At 46.0% G+C, this 17728-nt stretch overlaps 1 protein-coding gene across 1 annotated transcript; it reads right to left on the bottom strand.

Annotated features, from left to right (window-relative positions):
• Positions 1-17: 17 nt before the first annotated feature.
• On the bottom strand, positions 18-6750 carry RpL19 (ribosomal protein L19). Its single transcript, XM_037226694.1, has 5 exons — positions 6664-6750; positions 6222-6328; positions 2019-2182; positions 1696-1804; positions 18-299 (listed from the first exon to the last, which is right to left on the bottom strand). Exons 1-5 carry the CDS (start codon positions 6666-6668, stop codon positions 73-75), a joined length of 612 nt encoding a protein of 203 aa, XP_037082589.1. The 5' UTR covers positions 6669-6750; the 3' UTR covers positions 18-72.
• Positions 6751-17728: the final 10978 nt, after the last annotated feature.

The following is a 17728-nucleotide window of genomic DNA, read 5'->3' as shown; positions in this document are numbered from 1 at the left end:
CATCTCAAACACGGCCATCCCGTCCGCTGTGGTATATTATACGCGCAAAACAAGTCAGTGGGGTGGAGCACTTCACTTCTTGGGCGCGGGCGCGGCGGGCGCGGGCGTGGCCTCCTTCTCCTCCTCGGGCACGATGTCGACCTTCTTCTGGGCCTTGCGCTCCTCGCGCCGCTTGCGCGCCTCCCTCACGCGGATGCGCTTGGCGTCGGCCTGGTCAGCCAGCATCTTGGCGCGAGACACCTCGGCCTTCTTCTTGTGGATGTACTCCATCAGAGTCCGCTTGTTCTTGAAGACGTTACCTGCGGCACGGCGCGGGGAGTCACGCCATGCACCCGACAGCCGGGGGCAGTACGGCAAACGCACGCCATGTTGTCAATGTCGGGGGTTGATTTCTCAACTGAACCCAGCCAACGTAATACACAGCTGGCTGCATGTACGCACCGACTTCAATCTTGACGCGGTGGCTTCACACCGGACGTGTGAGGCGGCTCATCACATGAGAACCCAACAACTATGCCCGTGTCTCTGCGAGTGACATGCGCCAATGCGACAAAGCCCAATTAAGGCAACCGCAACCGTTACGGCAGCCTTTGGTTAGGTCTCAATCTGCGACGCCGTTGTCATAATGTAGCGTTCGACCGCCGGCCGAAAACTCCATCACAAATCGATCGCACTGTATTGATCGGAGCTGAAAATGCCTTCTCAAAATATCGCAGGGCTATTAATGTCGAAACCATGGAGCTGAGGAACGTTTTCAGAGGGGCGAACACGGCCTCGTAACTCCTACCCAACTGTGACGTCAAGCTGGCTCGGACCTCTCGTTCAAACGAGCGTTACTCGACCGCTTTAGCCATTACCGCTGCAAACAACACTTGATAAACGACTTCCACTAGACGTTACTTCGCCTGAAAAACTTATAATGACCGCAATTCCACACCACAAATCCCTCCCAAAACAGAACTCCGTGACCGAATACTACGGGAAACACGTCCTCCCTACGCCATCCAGATGCATCAATACCGCTGCGGGAGAAACTCCTGCGGTTGAAACTTCTCCGTGTTTTGAACACAAAAGAGCCTTGAATCAGTGATCTTAGAAAAGGCACTGAGTATTGAGAAATCATATATCACAGGTGCTTTCCATCACCTGCAAGCAACCGTACCGCTCGGGCCATTCTTAACCCGACCAGGCTGTAGTTACCTGTCCAACTCTCCGACCAAGACGAGCCAGGGGATCGCCTCATGTGACGTCACACTCTTCGCCACGCGCGGGGATTGTAAGCACCTTTGCCGGTATACGCGATGTTGCATAGGAATTTCATGCTCCGGGTTTGGACGCGAAGCCCGCCCCGATCGGCGTGGAATTCTGACGCTTGGATCAGCCGCGCGCCCATTACATATCAGACTGCAGCAGTGCGGGACGCCCGACACAAAATCAATAATCGTGGCACAACGGCGAACAAAGGTGGTCAAACCGTCCTCGGTGACCGAGTCCCTACCAGCCTTTCCAAGACATGTACCCACAAACCCGTTCTTGAAGTCATGTTAGGTAAAGAGAGCAATAAGGCATAGAGCATACTTTTCTCAAGTGTGGTTGAGGAATTGCCCATCCGTTCCCGCGATACTTAAAAATTGGTTTTGTCACACAACATGACACATAGGGCAGGCCTAGTCACACTGACACACATCTGCTCACCCTTTGCCTTCTGGTACAGCTCGTGGTACATGTGGCTGTCGATCTTCTTGCTCTCGCGATACCTCTTGAGCATTCTGCGGAGAACTCGCATGCGTCTCATCCACAGCACCTGTTGGGTGTCAACCAGAGCTGTCAGACTTCATGGAAATGCTACACTTCAACCAGAGGACACCTGAGATACTACTTAAAGTCTCAATGACCGATGCTGTTATGACAAAAGTGTTGTGAGACAACAATACACATGCATTGGCATTCCTCTTGTGATAATAATGAAAACATGACTACAAATGACTAACACGTGCACAACTCGTCCAGAATCTTACCTTCTGGGGCATGCGGGCATTGGCGGTACCTTTCCTCTTGCCATATCCGCAGTGCCTGCCCTTGGCCTTGGCCTCCTGGTAGCGGCGGACGCGGGAGCGGGAGTGTACGGCAATGGGGCGCTTCACCACCAGACCGTCCTTCACCAGCTTCCTGATGTTCTGACCTGAGTGATGGCAAACACCAGTCAGCAGCAGCAGTGGAAACAGCTGATTCACATCGTTTGGCCATGGCAAATAGGGTGTAACTAGCTCTGATGACAAGTTTGAAATGTCATCCACACATCTGGCAGCACTGATACTGGGGAAACTCATCAGGTTTTGTGTTAAGAAGTACAATTCATTCTGTTGTACAGTGATTTGGGTCATGTTTGCATTGATGTGCGTGTTTGACAACAGGACACTGTTACTAGTAAAATAGGGACACTGCTGAGCAGAGGGCAATGACATGCCACCATCACGAGCCCATCCACATGGCACAAAAGGGATGTGGCATGACCAAAGCATAGCAAGGGACCAGCAACAACATGTGTGCTCAGGGGCGGTTGCAAATCATGCCAAAATCTTTCCAACATCCCAGATCTCCACTCTGGATAGTATGCTTCCCCTGTGACAAGCACATGCCCATCAAAGTGTTGCACCTTAAATGCAACAAGGTCGGACATTCCTTTTATGGAATATGATGCCCGATGGAGCATGACCAGGTCGAGAGGGTCTTTCACATCTCTGGTATCTAACAACAATACAGTTCACATTCATGAGCCAAATAAATTTGTGCCAATGTACAAAGTTTGTAGTAATTCATTACAACACATTCTGTTGAGCCCAGCTACATGCCAGGCAGCAGCATCACTTTTCAGTGTATGAACAGCACCATTGTTGCTGCACTGTACCCTCAGCACCAGTCAGCAACAAGCAGTAAGGGCAGATCTTGCTGGGGCAGGGCTGGACAGCCCTGATATTTGGGGTAACACACTGTGCCTTGGGCAGTCAATGAATAGGGACAGAGGTTGGGACAGTACCCCTAACTAAACCAGTATATCAAAAAATGTTAGAGCAACAATCCACCATTGGCAGCCTTAAGGTGAAACATATCAGACTTGTCTAAACTGTCTGAATTACTGTAATACACCTCTACAGTTTACACTGAACAAGCAGCCCAAGCACAGAGGCAGCTTTAAAACTGAGTTTCTGCCATATGTATTTGCACAAAATGGTGCATTCATTTTACACTCTGAACATTTGCTTTGGAAAATCGGGATGTAAACCAAAACCTTGGATAGCAGCCAGCTGTGATTTTCACCAATTTTAGATGCAGCAGTATGGGTAACAACATGATGGTAGGTGAACATCCAGTGTTGGAAAACTTGACATAATGTATGACTTGGTATAATGTATACCAGGAGATTTTGTACTCAAGGATTATGACTAGGTAAAATCAAATATTTTGTACTCCATCATGATGCAAGAACAGGTTTTGGAAACTCATTTTATCTATTTGTGTCAGGACAAAATAAAACCAGAAGGTGCAACAGCTTTAGACTTCCTCTTTCCATCAGGAGCCATGTATTTATATCTGCAAGAGCACAAATCTTGCACCCACCAGACTAAGATGCCCAATAGCAAGCAACCTGCTTTGACACCTAGGTAAATGATACACCATGTACGGAAATGTGGAAAATAAAGTGTGTGAATGTTGAATGGAAATCGCCTTTGAACAATACTGGGAAATGAGAAACGAGCACCAGAATCGCAACAGTCTGTAGATTAACAAAGCTCTCATTTCCTATGCCCTATGCGAACCAACTCAAACGTAAACATGACTTAACCTACCACTGACGACGAACCGCATTAATTGCCAAGGATGCAACGAACAGCCATAGAAAACCGCGCGCCCAATCACCCACCGCAGACGGCCGCCTTCCCACGCGCTACCTACCGTATCATGGCAATGCAACTAAGAGAATCACTAACAATTCAGCGTCGGAAACGTCCCAACTATTCAGCAGCTTGTGCCTGCCTCCCAGCTCAGGTTGGAGGTTGAAAATAGCAAAACTCTCCAATTGGTTATAATAATTCGCCTCCCGGTGACTGATCTGTCAAGAGCATGAATACTCAACTCGCGCTCATGCCTTGAACAGATTTATTTGTAAACATTTGGAGGGAAGTTGTATAGAGATGGGCATCATGACTATGAAGGACTTATTTGTACTCATCCAGAACCGCCATGTGGTTGGATTTTTGGCCACTTCCTGGTAACCAGAGTACAAAAATGTTATGGCAGGTTTTTTCACCAAGTTTTTTTTCCCAAGTTTTTTTCTTCACCAAGTTAGATTTGCACTTAAGGGTGCAAAATTAATGCTGGCAGTTCAGGTTTTACAAAAAATATCCTTTTAAGTCGAAAAACGTTGCTACAAACAGCCAAAAAACTGTTTGGAGACAGCCATCTCACCCTGAACAAAAACACCAGGACACCAGAGTAACATGCACCCACAACTTTGGCTAAGCAAATTAAGAAGAAGGGTTAATTAGGACAAAAACATCAATTAATTGCAGCATGAATCATCATATTTCACAATAACAGTTAAAAGGCATCAAAATCCATTAATACCTTGCATTATCCGCCAGGGTCAGTGGAGTGATGGACTCCAGTCCCTTTTGGCCGGCCTGCACGGGTCTAGTCAGGCATTGTACTTGCGCTGCCTCGGTAAATCGGTTGAGAGTGCTGCCTGCCTCTATTGTTTGGGTGGGACGTGCAGGGCCTCATGTGTTGACTGGGAGTGGGAGGGTGGAGGGCAGAAGGTGGTGGTGGAGCTGCTATAGGGCCTTGGAGGGCATGAACGTTTAGCTGTGTACATTGTAATGTGCGCATGTGATGAATGTTGAGCACTGTATACACAGAGCATTTCATAAATTGCAAACCAATGTATATGCACACGTGTTTCATAGTACAGAGTATGAGACCGTGTTGTTTCAGTGCACCACGTTTAATACTGATGTTTCCTTTTATTTAGTGCTTTTACATGAATTGCTGTAAATCAAACATGGCGCTTTTGTTGAGTGCCACCTATTGTACTATTATCTCTCAAAGATGAGCCAAATAAAGCTGCGATGACCCACAGCACTTGGATAATTTTGTACTCCACTGAAAATTTGTACTCCGCCACTAGAATTTTTTTTTGGAATTTCCAATACTGCACTTGACCGAAAAAACCTTTGGGGACCATCCTTTTCTCCCTCCCCAATCATCAGACTTTTGGCTTTTGGCAGGGAACCTGACTGTCCAATTTCAGCATGACGGGATCCCCCCCTCACAGATGTTACACACCAGTCTGACCTTTTGCAGCCTGGCCTGGGAACATCAATGCTTGAATGCAACCAAAAATATTGGAATTATGGTGGACATAACTTATCAATATGCATCAGAAATGACGCTGAAGAATGATCAAATACACTTACAATGACTTTGCGGTCATCACCATGACATAAAACTCCACATGTTGCATAATCATCAAGACGTTTTGCAATTAGCTTTAGTCAAAAGTTATATACCAGAATAGAGGAAACACAGTACTGAGTACAAACCAAACACAGCAGTTGTTCTATAAAACTGCATGAGCTAGCCAATATCATATGTGGCTGGAAATATTAGTGGACTTCATACATCACTTATGATAAGTCCACCACAAGACAATCACCAGCCTTGGATGTTTCTTGGTGCTTGCAGCCCCAAGATACTTTGTTCCCCACAAATATCCACTGGTGGAGGTGGTTATCCCAGGTGGCATCACACTGCCACAAACCTTTTTCTCAGGTGAGAAAGATCTTACTTTGTCAGGAATGTAGCTGCACTAACATGTCTCAGATGCTTCTATTTAAATTATAATGGCTTGCATGATAATACCATCATGGATTTATCCTGATGCAGTATGGGGCATCATTCAACAGGCACACAACATTTCAAGCATTGGCTTCTATCAGCCATAATTGGGACTCACACCTAAGAACACCCACAGCTACAAATGTACAGCCAAACTCTAGTAGTCTTTGGCAACCAATGAGAACAGTTAGAGCATGGTGCTTACTGTCACCTACTGCCGAAGAATGCCCTGCAGTGTGCCAAAACCAAAATTCAGGTACTGCACTCAGGTAAACTTACCAGAAAGTACATTCATCTGAATCACATAAAAATGTGACACTACTCACGTGAGTTTGCATTGGCAATGTCATTAGTTTCAGTAGGGTCAAACCACACCCTCTTCTTTCCACACTTCAACACTGCCTTCACCAATCGCTTTTGCAAGCGTAGTTTCCTGAAAACAGAAGACACCAGCTATCAACAGAACCAGACACACTCCATGTATTGATCGAATCAGGATGAATGAAACCTTAACATGTCTGCAAACAATCCAAGAAAATGTCACGAGCTAGCTGGAATGCACATGACAAATATCAGACGTTCGCACATATTGCACACGAACACACCGACCAAAATACAAGGACCAATATCGACACTTTGCGGGCACCGATCGTCAAGAAAGAGCTACAGAATCCAAGAAAATGATGCAAACTGACTTAAATATCCCAAAACGACAGCAAAATGCCTAAAACGAACAGAATATTCAGCTTGGACCTAGCCTCCACTCACGTCATGTTTACCCCCCCGGGTTCGCCTCCAAAAAGAGCTAGAGATCTTGCCGGAAGAAGGTCCGCTCGGGAAATATAGTACAGAGCATGGTTTGTCAATTTGTTGTTAGTTTTATTTCAGCGTAATGAAATTGGAAAGATTAAAGTTTTATATATTTCTAATATCCTACAATCCTTCTATTGATCACAAAATGCGCATTTTCACATTTTCCCACAACATAAGTGTGCATCCGCCAAGTCGATCTAATTTCGAACAAGACTACTAAAGTAAAAAGCTAGGCAAAAGGCAGGATCTGAAAACCCTGCATATGAAGCAAACACGCAAATTATCCAAAACGGCTCATCTAATCGCTTTGAAACCTTCACCAATCGATTCCGTGTAATGAGATAAGCCACGGGAAGGTAACATCAAGTTCTGAACTGGCTTCATACACCTTCAAAACGCGAATGGAAAATTGTACATGCCAATGCAGACAACTCAGATCTCAGAGCCTACCGGACCGATCACTGTGAAACCTTCACCATTCGACGTCCCACACCTGATTCCCACTAACAAGCTCCAACTTAGGTCATCCTAGGTCAGGTCAAAAGTGGTTTAATTTCATAAAGTTTAAAATTCTGCTTGCAGACTACTTATAGCTCAGAATCTACCCCGCCGACGACTGCCAAGTTACGCTCTTCGATAAATCATTGTTGGTATATCATGTTGATGCATCATTGCACGTTGCACAACATTGATCGAAAGCCAATCGACAGCCGTTGTATCTGGAAATCGTGCTCACCAACGCCGGATATGAACGACTTTACCATTACATTTATATTGGCCTGGCTCGTGGCATTTTATGGATCACCGCACTGCTTGTGACGTGGTGCGATTTGAGTGATGTTATTATGGCGTCATGAATACCAAGGTGACCTGAAATACTCCGCGCGAAATAGTTTCCTTATATTCGCCGGCATGCATTTCAGAAACTACGGGGTTTAAGTGTTAGGGTGGGCTGGGCTATTTACTGTACGGGATGATCTTTAAGACGGCTATCTCAGTTCAACATCCCATAGAAATGTGGAGCACTCTCTAACATATGCTTCAGAGCGTAAACAGGAGGGCCTTTCGCGGTCAGCCATGTTGTTGCGCTGAGGATGTCGGCCGTCGAATCACGTCGGGCACTGTACGTCAGTACAGATGTTCACCCAAACCCCAAAGGTACCCATCATGTACTTTTGAGCGAACTGCGTTTGTGGAATATGCCTCAATTCAGGATGACTTAAATGACAGAATGTGAGAAAAAAAACAGCAACAATGATCGCTGTAGCAAAAATCACATTACCAGTTCATCTTTAACATTTCCCGAACAAATCGGACCATATGGTTACCGATTGTGACGGGCCATGTCTCCATCTAAAACTGAGGGTCAGAACAGCCTCTACAAGTGATCAGACAACTTCAGTGGAGCCCTGGCAAAGGCCCAAGAGTTTTCCTTAAATTTCATGGACTGTTTAAGCCGACTGCATTTTTAGCACTTCCATATTTCATCCGGCGGATGCGGTACGACGGAGGTGGGCTGAAGACCGACCTGGGGTGTTTTATGGGGGAGCAAGGCTGACGGAGAGCAGGTGGGTTTCGTATGGGGAAGCTGGGTTGCCGACGGCAAGGTGAGGGGTCCTGGTGGAAGCTGGGCTTCGCAGGGAGCAGATGGGTGGTCCTGCAGGGAGCTGGGCTGGCGGGGAAGCCAATGGGCGTTATGAAGGAACTGGGCTAGCGGGGAACGGATGGGCGCCTCTGGAGGAAGATGGGTGGATAGCTGTGAATTGCTGGCTGGGCTGGTGAAAGATGACTCTCTATGAGCTGGACCTCTTTCCCGGAAACTCTGCTTCTTGCAGCTCGAACAGTGAGGACCACGAAATCCTTCTAGCGTCTGTGCTGCTCGGTAGTTCAGTTCGGCACCTGTGAAAACGTAACGTATGTTGACTTTCATAACAACTGAGTGCATAGGAGTGCCGACAGTGGAGTGGATAAGCAATGTCTACGTTATGTAAGAAACACAACACAAAGTTAAATCGGAGCATACAGCAATGTCTAACTGAAGGCAAAGAGATCGCCAAAAATGTAATTAGTTTGTTGTGCCCAAAGTTTATGTTTGATATAATAACAAAGAGCGTGATCTAGATGCTCGCCATTTTCTACATCCTGCCAAATTTCATGTTCCCGAAATACGCGACTAAGAATACTATAGGCGGAATCCTATAGGCTTATTTAGATGTAAACACTTCAGGTGGAATATTTGGTGCACATGTTTCTGTAATCGATCAATTTGTTTTTACAACGTTAAAACTTACAGCACTAAAGAAAATAATGCGAAAAAGAAATTTCCTCTCGTAATCTAGCAATTTTATTTAAGTTTCGCCCCGTTTCATTTTCGCACATGAATGTCAAAAATCGGCTCGTTTGTGGTACCCCGCTTATTCGGCCCCACCTAACTTGAACTGTTGACGCGCCAATTGCTTTTCACAACCAGCTTCTTACAGCCCGTCAAAATTCGTGGCAAACAATTGGCGGCAAGTGGAAATGAGCGCATTTTTAGAGTTCCCTGGTATATTTCGATGCCAAATGATAAGGTATGATTAAGCTCATAACCCGGATTCTTTACTAGATGGAATGACGCAAATGGTTTCAGTGAAATGGCAATACAAAACCCCATCTTTTGTAGAAAAAAATGACTAGAAATTTTAGGTGACTCGATTTGTAATTTTAGAACAGCATAGAAGACACGTTGAAAACACCTCCAACAGTTCTCAACAAGGTCAGAACGTGAAATCAGCCACAACAAAACATGTAAGTGTACTGTCGTACTTAACGTCTTGTCACACAATGTCATGCCCGTAACAGCGTGAGTCAACTTTGAGAAATATGGCATTGATCGCCTCAGTCGATTTTTAGGCAACGTTGGGATAATGATTGCTCCTTGACCAATAGGCAATCTTCAAAATAATTTTTCGGATGTAGATTGCGCAAGAAAAGACACATCATTCCACGCGGGACGTCCATGAGCGACCGGGGACGTTATAATATTATGGATAAACTGTTTTTTTAAATAACCGCTACAGATACCCATTGCATGCGAATTTTGTGCTTTGCCGGTGTTTGATTTAGATAATTAACACAAAAGTGTGGATTTTATCCCTGTCGGCGGTGAGTTATTCCCGTTCGGAAAGTCGATGCGGTTGATTCATCCTCAATTCCAAAAGCCTCTTCAGGTCACTTCCGGTTAATCTATGGTCATGAAGTTTACCAACGTACTAGTTCGATCCAATATAAACACAATTTTTGCGGACCGTTATTAGCGAGCCGCTATGATGTCTTATCTCCGTTCATCAGTATATAGGTTACTGTTAGAACGTAGTGTTGAACCTTGATTCAAGTTGGCGCGAAAATAATACTGGTCGACGGATCTTCTCGTGGTAAAACGTAGATAATTCGAGACTTCAAAAAAGTCTGAACTTTTAAACTTTTGAAACAGCTCAGTTTTGCACCAGGCCCCAGCCAAAAACTGACCTTTGCGTAGCGGTATGAGAAAACATTTCTTCCGTGTTATACATATGTAAGAAACCCTGAAGGCTCACAATCGTCGCTACGATATGCACATTATTGGTTGCAATGTACTCGGCCCAGTGCAACGTGAGTGGCGTTTCATGTTGATATCATGATATTGGAGACGGGTCACCGGCCCCGGATAATAACAAGCGCCAGACATGCACTGAGATCTAATTTCGTGAAGCTGGGATCCCGCAGCGTAATAAAGTTGGTTTGTTTTGAACATAGGAATTTTATAGGTACTTTCAGTGATACTCATTTGCCATACATACGATGCCATTTCACTTACGGGCACAGACGGGGGTGGGGAGAAGTAGGCATAAGGAGCACGCGGGCCCTTCAGTCCCTCGGGATCCAGAGGGTCCCTCGGGATTGACAATCAATGACCCGATTACAGAGCTCGAAGGGCCGAAGGGCTGGTCTGGGGTCTCCAGTCAGAAGGACCGGGGCCCTCTGATGTCAATCAGAGAGACTTTGGCAGTGAAAGGGCCCCGTGAAAAAGCCGCTCATTTTGGTCAAGACTCATCAACAATCGACCCTTTGTTGGACTGAGGCCCATTTTCCAAACATGGACAAGGTCTGAGCTCGCGAATGACATTCAGAAGACCTCGCAAGTCGCATTGGTCGGGGTTCCCTTGTCGGACAGGATGTCCTCTGGCCACAGTGCATACATAACAGGAAATTATGTGCTGCTCGAGCCGGCCAGAGGCCCATTTGGTACCCATCACAGCCCACCTTCTCAGCCTTCAGCTTTCTCCGTTGGTTCGGGCCTTCTGAGCACGACAGAAGATTGACAGCGGTGAAAGAGAGCATAATGAGTCAATGAGACAGTTGAAGGGCTCCGATTCTCACAGGAGGCCTCAGTAACGAATGGGAGCCCTCTACCCCGTTTTGACCACTGGCTCGTTGGGTGAGATTGGGTCCCCTCAATTGCTGGACTCTCCGTTCCCGTAAATGATCTTTTTGCGTCAGTGAGAGCCACTGCGTCGATCCAGCTGCAGCTGCTCCGGCCAGAAGACAGCCTACGTTGGGGAGGGAACCGATACACGATACATTCCCGGAGGGCCTCCGAATGGAGCAAGTGACCCAATCTCCATGTCGCGAGAAGCCAGCTGATCAATACCTTGGGCTGGGATGGAAAGGTTCCTCGCCCACTGACCAGGGAAGGTAATCCCCGCTGGTGTGCTACCATCTTCTAGTATAGTAGTGTACTATGCACCAGTATATCTGCCATCCTAGTGTACTACCCACGAGCTGCCCCGTTGCGCATATCCCAGGGTCTCTTAAGTTTGTAAAATCAATTGATGTTCTTTAAGAGCGCAAACGCTGACCGAACTGAATTCTAAGGTGCAGAAAATTGGTTAAAGTCCGGTAAACTTTAAGGATTTTCCTCAGGAGCCTTTACCGCGCTGCGTCATCCCCTTTCAACTTGCGAAGGCTCTCCTCTAAACCATTACGTTATTCTCTAACGCTTCTGTTTTTCTCCTCGACTCTTCCTCAAAACATTCCTTTTTCGTTATAGTTTCACACAGCCCCAAACTTCGTTTTGTTTTCCAAATTTCCCGAAAACTCCACATCTGCTTTTTGTTGTGTAGTTTCCGATACCATCTTGATTCGAACATAGCGTAGATGCACATCAAAGCACAATGCACCTATGCATTTATTAGTAATCCAAGAGCTTCACACGGAATGTCGCAAAGGCCATGCCGACAACAAAGTACACTTAAGTGACCACACACAAGGTGCATCTCTGACCTGGCTGTTCACAGTCCACCACATTTTTCGTGAACAGGAAACGTGCCAACAAACGTGACCTGGCGGGAGGAGGTCACTGTACCACGCCAAAGCTCCCAGCGTCGCACCAGAGACAAATGGGTGGTTCCATAGAACAGCTGATGCACTGCGACGGTTTTGATGCACAGCAACGGAGCCAGTGCCGTCACAATGACTTGGCTGCAGAGCATCAGCGCTGGATACCCAGCGGTGTGCCCCAGTATAAGATCATTTAATTTTTCGAGAGAGGCGGCACCTGCCACATCTCGTTCGCTCCGCGGGTGGGCTGTCCGAACCAGACTTTGGAATTTGCAGACCGTAAGAATTCCAAGATCTGTCAAATACTTATTTGGCAGGATTTGCGCAGCCCTTAATCGTGATACCGCGAAAGTGACGATAATGCACCGAAGACGGTGGCATTACGTCGGAGCTGGTGACATGGTGCTGTAGCTGACGACACCGTGCCGGATCTGTAGGCTCGTCAGAACTGGTCACGACGGAGCACGTGAAAGGAGGAGCCCATGTGCCTGAAAAAACATTCAAATACATTTGAAATTCTAAGAGTGACAACAGGAAGCCCTAACAGAACGGCAAGCACAGCCATGGTAAACTTGAGTTTACTTTTAGTTGAACATGGGAAATTCCTTCCACTGTCTACACCATAAATCATTCCACATATTAAAATTATTTTTAACGGATGGCTTAGCCCGTTCACGACATACGATCGAAAAGGTTTTGATCATCCACAAGTTTTTCTCACTTTGCTAACCGTGACAATATTGTGGTGAAACAAGATGCTGGTGGTAGCTTGCCATGATAGCAATAGTAGCTTGTACCGTCGTGACAAACATGAGATTCTCGACCATGGATTGACTTGTCCTCCAGCCAGGGTCGTTCACCCGCACGAGGTTACCTACATTAGGTTACCATTGGACGTCACATGGGACGAAATTCGTGTTGAAATAAAATGCTTTGGTTGCACCCGTTTGAGATAACTTAGGTGGAAAATTAAAGTAATAAATAAATCAAGCATATTCCTCCAAACCTATGACCTGTTACAAGACTTGACCGGAGAAGCGGAACCATTGTATCAGATGAACCGACCTGAACTGACATGGCCTTAGCCTGAACTGACATGACTCTTCAAAATTCCTTGTTTTGTATGATCCTAACCTGTAATTATGATCCTAACCTGTCATTGCCTGTAACGTCGTCAAGCATGTCACATACGTCACATCGATGCCTGGGTAAAGTTTCCCGGCATAACTACTCCTTGAATTTTTTGATAAGCCGATTAGATTTTTTCCTATCATACACACAACGTACTGTTGGCGCTAGAACGTTAGTGGCTCGGTATTTCGGAGATAAATTTCGAACGAATCACGTGATATGAATGCCCTTTTTCCCATTGTGCTTTCAGACCACGTTACATATTTTTTAGTAAGCTTTCTTAGCATCAAACGAAAATATATTATTTGAAAATTTGAAATACACTCCTTTGGTTCATAATGACGTTCTCCTGGCACCAAAGCTAGATACAGAGAGCGACGGGACAGGATGAAACAAACGAAACAGCCGAAGACATGGTAGTGCACGACAGATGACAGGGCGGGTCAACAGACAGAGGACGTGGGCGGGGGGGGGGGGAGGGCAAAAGTCCAAGGACTGAATACAGAGGGCAAAAAGCGGAGGACAGAGCATAAGACGCCCAGAATGAAAAACAAAACAGATAAGCACAAAACCGCCCAGCCCTGGCCAGCGCACGCTTATATGTTCTGTTCAAGACAGGACAGGACAGGACAGGAAAGGACAGAACCGGCCGCGACAGTCTCGGCCTTATGGGTGTTTTTCACCATCGCCTAACGATGGGGTCTCAGAGCCTCCCCGAAAGATGTCAAACACTAGCAAACTATGGCCACGGCAGACACGACATCGAGAAGCTCTAGTCAAGCTGTATTACATCGATGGGATTGAATATGGGTGAACGTGATATTGGACAAGTTAATCAGGTCATATGATTCTAATTAGGACGTCTAGCTGCCTCCTGTTATGTCAAAACCTAAGATCGCTAAGACAATACAGAAGATGGCGTCATATGGGTTCCAAAAAAACAACAAAAAACAGAGGAGCAAAAAAGTGAGTATCGACAGATGTTACCTGTGATGACGTTAGGATGTCGTCATCGCCTGGCCTTTACAGCGCACTCAGATGCTGAGGTTATGTGGGGTTGCCTGCCTCTCATCCTGGTAGGAAGAGTGGGCACCGCGAAGAACCTAACCCCGCACCTCTGGTTTCCTAGACGCGCAGCCCTACAATGTCGGTACCCATGCGATATGGCATGCCAGATCAAGGCGTGGAAGGGTGTTGATTAACTCACACCGCGATATTATGAAACTTGCAGAGCTTTAAGACCATTTAACGTCACATAGAAACACCCTCGAAAAGCAAATCTGCTCACAAAGATCATAGGTTGACCTAGCTTGACCATAAGTGAACACACGTAGCAAAAGAAACCAGAACGATATCAGCGCATAACAGTGATATTGATATGCGATTCAAGGGTCAAATATAATTGCAGTTGACACTAGCTCGGCACCCACAGCTGGTCATAAATACTGTCATCTGGTTCGTTGGCTATTGATCTCAAAAATTACCTTTGATATGGGCGGCCGAAGGTACTTCCAGTTTAGATTGGAAGGATAATCTGACCGAGGACCCCTCATCTGCGTTGACATAGGCAAAATGGTCCTTACGTCTGTTTGATAGCCGGTAGTCCGAGCTTGGAGATTTCAAACCGAGGTGCAGTTATGTGCATGAAGTGAGTTTTTGGGACAAATGGTTGCAGCGGTGCAGTTACTGTGCACATGGTATCTGGAGAGCGTCAGGGTTTGTGCGGAGATCGTGGCCGGATGAATATGTGGGAAGATGGACTTCGCCAGGTTATCCACCAAGCGGCATCGATTGGTACAGCTTTTGTTGGCAAATGTTTTGTACCTATCAGTCCCGAGCATGGGGCTGTCTGCAAACTAACTTGACAGGTTTTGCGCATTTTTTGCGGCTTTTGCTCTAGCCCAATGTCACCATCTTCTGGAAAGAAAAGACTTTCGGCGAAGCTATCTGCAAACTAACCTTTTGTAGGTTGGGCATTTTTGGTGGCCTCTGACCTGACCCAAGGACACCTTCTTGATAGAACGGCTATCGATCATGGCGCATCGATCGGTAAAGGTTTTCTTGCCGATCGGTCACATAGGCTCTGAACATGGGGGTGTCTTACAGCCAATATTGCAGGTATGGGAAGTTTTTGGTGATGTTTGACCTAACCAACCGTCACCATATTTTGAAAAGGAGAGGATTCCAACAATCGCACAATCAATAAGCGAAAGTTTTGTAGTCATCTGTTCCATACACCTGGAGATGGGGATGCTTCTAGGTCGATCTTTCTACTTTTTGGAATATTTGGTGAACTTTGACCTATCCTAAGGTCATCATGCCATGAAAACATCAAGCTATGATCGACCAAGCGGCATCAAATGGTGAACGTTTCGTATTGATCGGTGCCATAGGCTCGGAGCATGGGATCGTCAACGGGTTTTGGCGGTTGTTTAATCTCCCCCGTTCTTGGAGACTTACGCAAACAACTTTGATGCACTGACCGTAAACAAGGATGACTATTAAAGATGCCGATATATAGATATATATATATATATATAGATAAGAATCTATTTTATATTCCTCTCGCTCTCTCTCTTTCTCTCTCCCTCTCTCTCATCTGCGTCTCGGATCTCTCTCTATCTCTCTATATCTCTCTCTCTCTCTCTCTCTCTCTTCTCTTCTCTCTCTCTCTCCTCTCCTCTATCTCTCTCTCCTCTCTCTCTCTCTCTTCTTCTCTCTCTCTCTCTTCTATCTCTCTGCATATATATATATATATATATATATATATTATATATATATATATGTATATATATATACATATATATACACATATATATATATATATATATATCTACCTCTCTTTTCTTTACTCTCTTCTCTCTCTCTCTCTACTCTCTCTCTCCCTCTCTCTCTCTCTCTCTCTCTCTCCCTCTCTCCTCTCTCTCTCTCTCTCTCTATCTCTCTCTCTTCTATCTCTCTCTCTCTCTCCTCTCTTCCTCTCTCTCTCTCTCTCTATCTCTATCTTGCCTGTCTGCCGCCTGACTGCCTGACTCTGCGCAACCCTGACCTGTCCGCCTGCCTGACAGTCAGGCAGGCAGCCAGACAGGCAAAAGCAGAGGCAGGCAGTCAGGCAGTCAAGCAGGGTAGGCAGTGGAGCCAATCAGTCAAGCGGGCAGAGTCAGGCAGTCAGGCACGTAGAGCCAGATGTTCAGGCAGGCATGTATCCGTGCTTGCGCGCGTGCGTTCGTGCTGACAGGCAGGCAGGCAGGCAGGCAGTCAGGCAGGCAGAGCCAGACAGTCAGGCAATCTGAGGTAGCCGGTCAGGCAGAGTATGCAGGCAGTCAGGCAGAGCCAAGCAGTCAGGCAGAGTCAACAGGCCGAGCGAGGCAGGCAGGCAGGAGAGCCAGGCGGTTAGACATGCAGACAACTTCTGTAACCATAAGCTTTATCATGTTTTTATCATAACTGCTGCTGACAAGAAAAAGATGAGGTGAGTTAAGATGATGTTCAACATATGGGCTTTTCTAAATTAGGTTAAATTTGTTAATTGCATGGCATGTGGCAGGAGGAATTTGGCAAGAATTAGTCATTCACAAATGCTGCTCTGACACAAATAGGTTAGACATGATGAGATGAGATAAGGCCTCTTTAGGTTAGGCTTATTTGGGTTACCTTCATGCGGATAAGCATTGCGTTTTGCTCGTTTTGATAAGCATTTCATTTTAAGATCTTTGTCTATTAATTAGAAACTTCCTTCGCGCATCGTGAAGGGCTAGGCATAGTTGGTAGATATGTATATGTCACATGCCTATTTTTTCCAGCAACTGATGGGCCCTACCATTCTGAGCTAGGTACTTTGGAGAAGATTAGCAGAGCGAGCTAAATTTGGCTAATAAATACCAACGAAGTACGATGACGCGCCCCAAGATGACCAACCATCGTTAACTCACCTACGACGAACCAGAACAGCTGCATTTTTTAGGTTTGCTTACCTTACAACGAATCAATGAATGCGTTAACAGTAACTTCTTCATGAATTCGAAGTCGTAATGACTTGAATGACGTCGCATGACGCGTATACTTAAGTGCTCGGGGTTGTGGCCGAAAACGGTGAACCCATTCTTCGCAGAATTTTTCCGCAACACACTTCCCGGTGGCAAAAGATAAGGGACCGGCCTGGAATGCGTATGCATATTTTGTGCCGATAACAAGGAAATTCTCCGAACTTGCGCTTAGCCTTTTGATAGTCATGGAATGCAAAAAACGCAAAAATTCGAACTTGGGAATGTGACTTGAGCGATGCATTAAAAAGATGACCTCCACAGACTTAAGAACCAAGGGATATTAGATACACCACAAGGCCGGCATGTAACATTATCGTGCATTCGAGGGTACAATACGAAGAATTACACGGTAGTTGGTATCGGTGGCGAAACTTCGATGAAGCATTGCTCTCTCGTATAATTTAAGCTTTGGCATCCGTATTCATTTGGTTACGCCAGCATCAAGCCAGATATGTCAAGGGGAATGCGCAGATTTGCTGTGGCGA

This window comes from Pollicipes pollicipes, unplaced genomic scaffold (genome assembly GCF_011947565.3).
Source record: "Pollicipes pollicipes isolate AB1234 unplaced genomic scaffold, Ppol_2.1 Scaffold_5724;HRSCAF=6776_pilon_pilon_pilon, whole genome shotgun sequence".
Lineage (NCBI taxonomy): Eukaryota > Metazoa > Arthropoda > Thecostraca > Pollicipedomorpha > Pollicipedidae > Pollicipes > Pollicipes pollicipes.
Note: the sequence above shows the minus strand (reverse complement) of the source record. Positions and strands in the feature narration are given on the sequence as shown.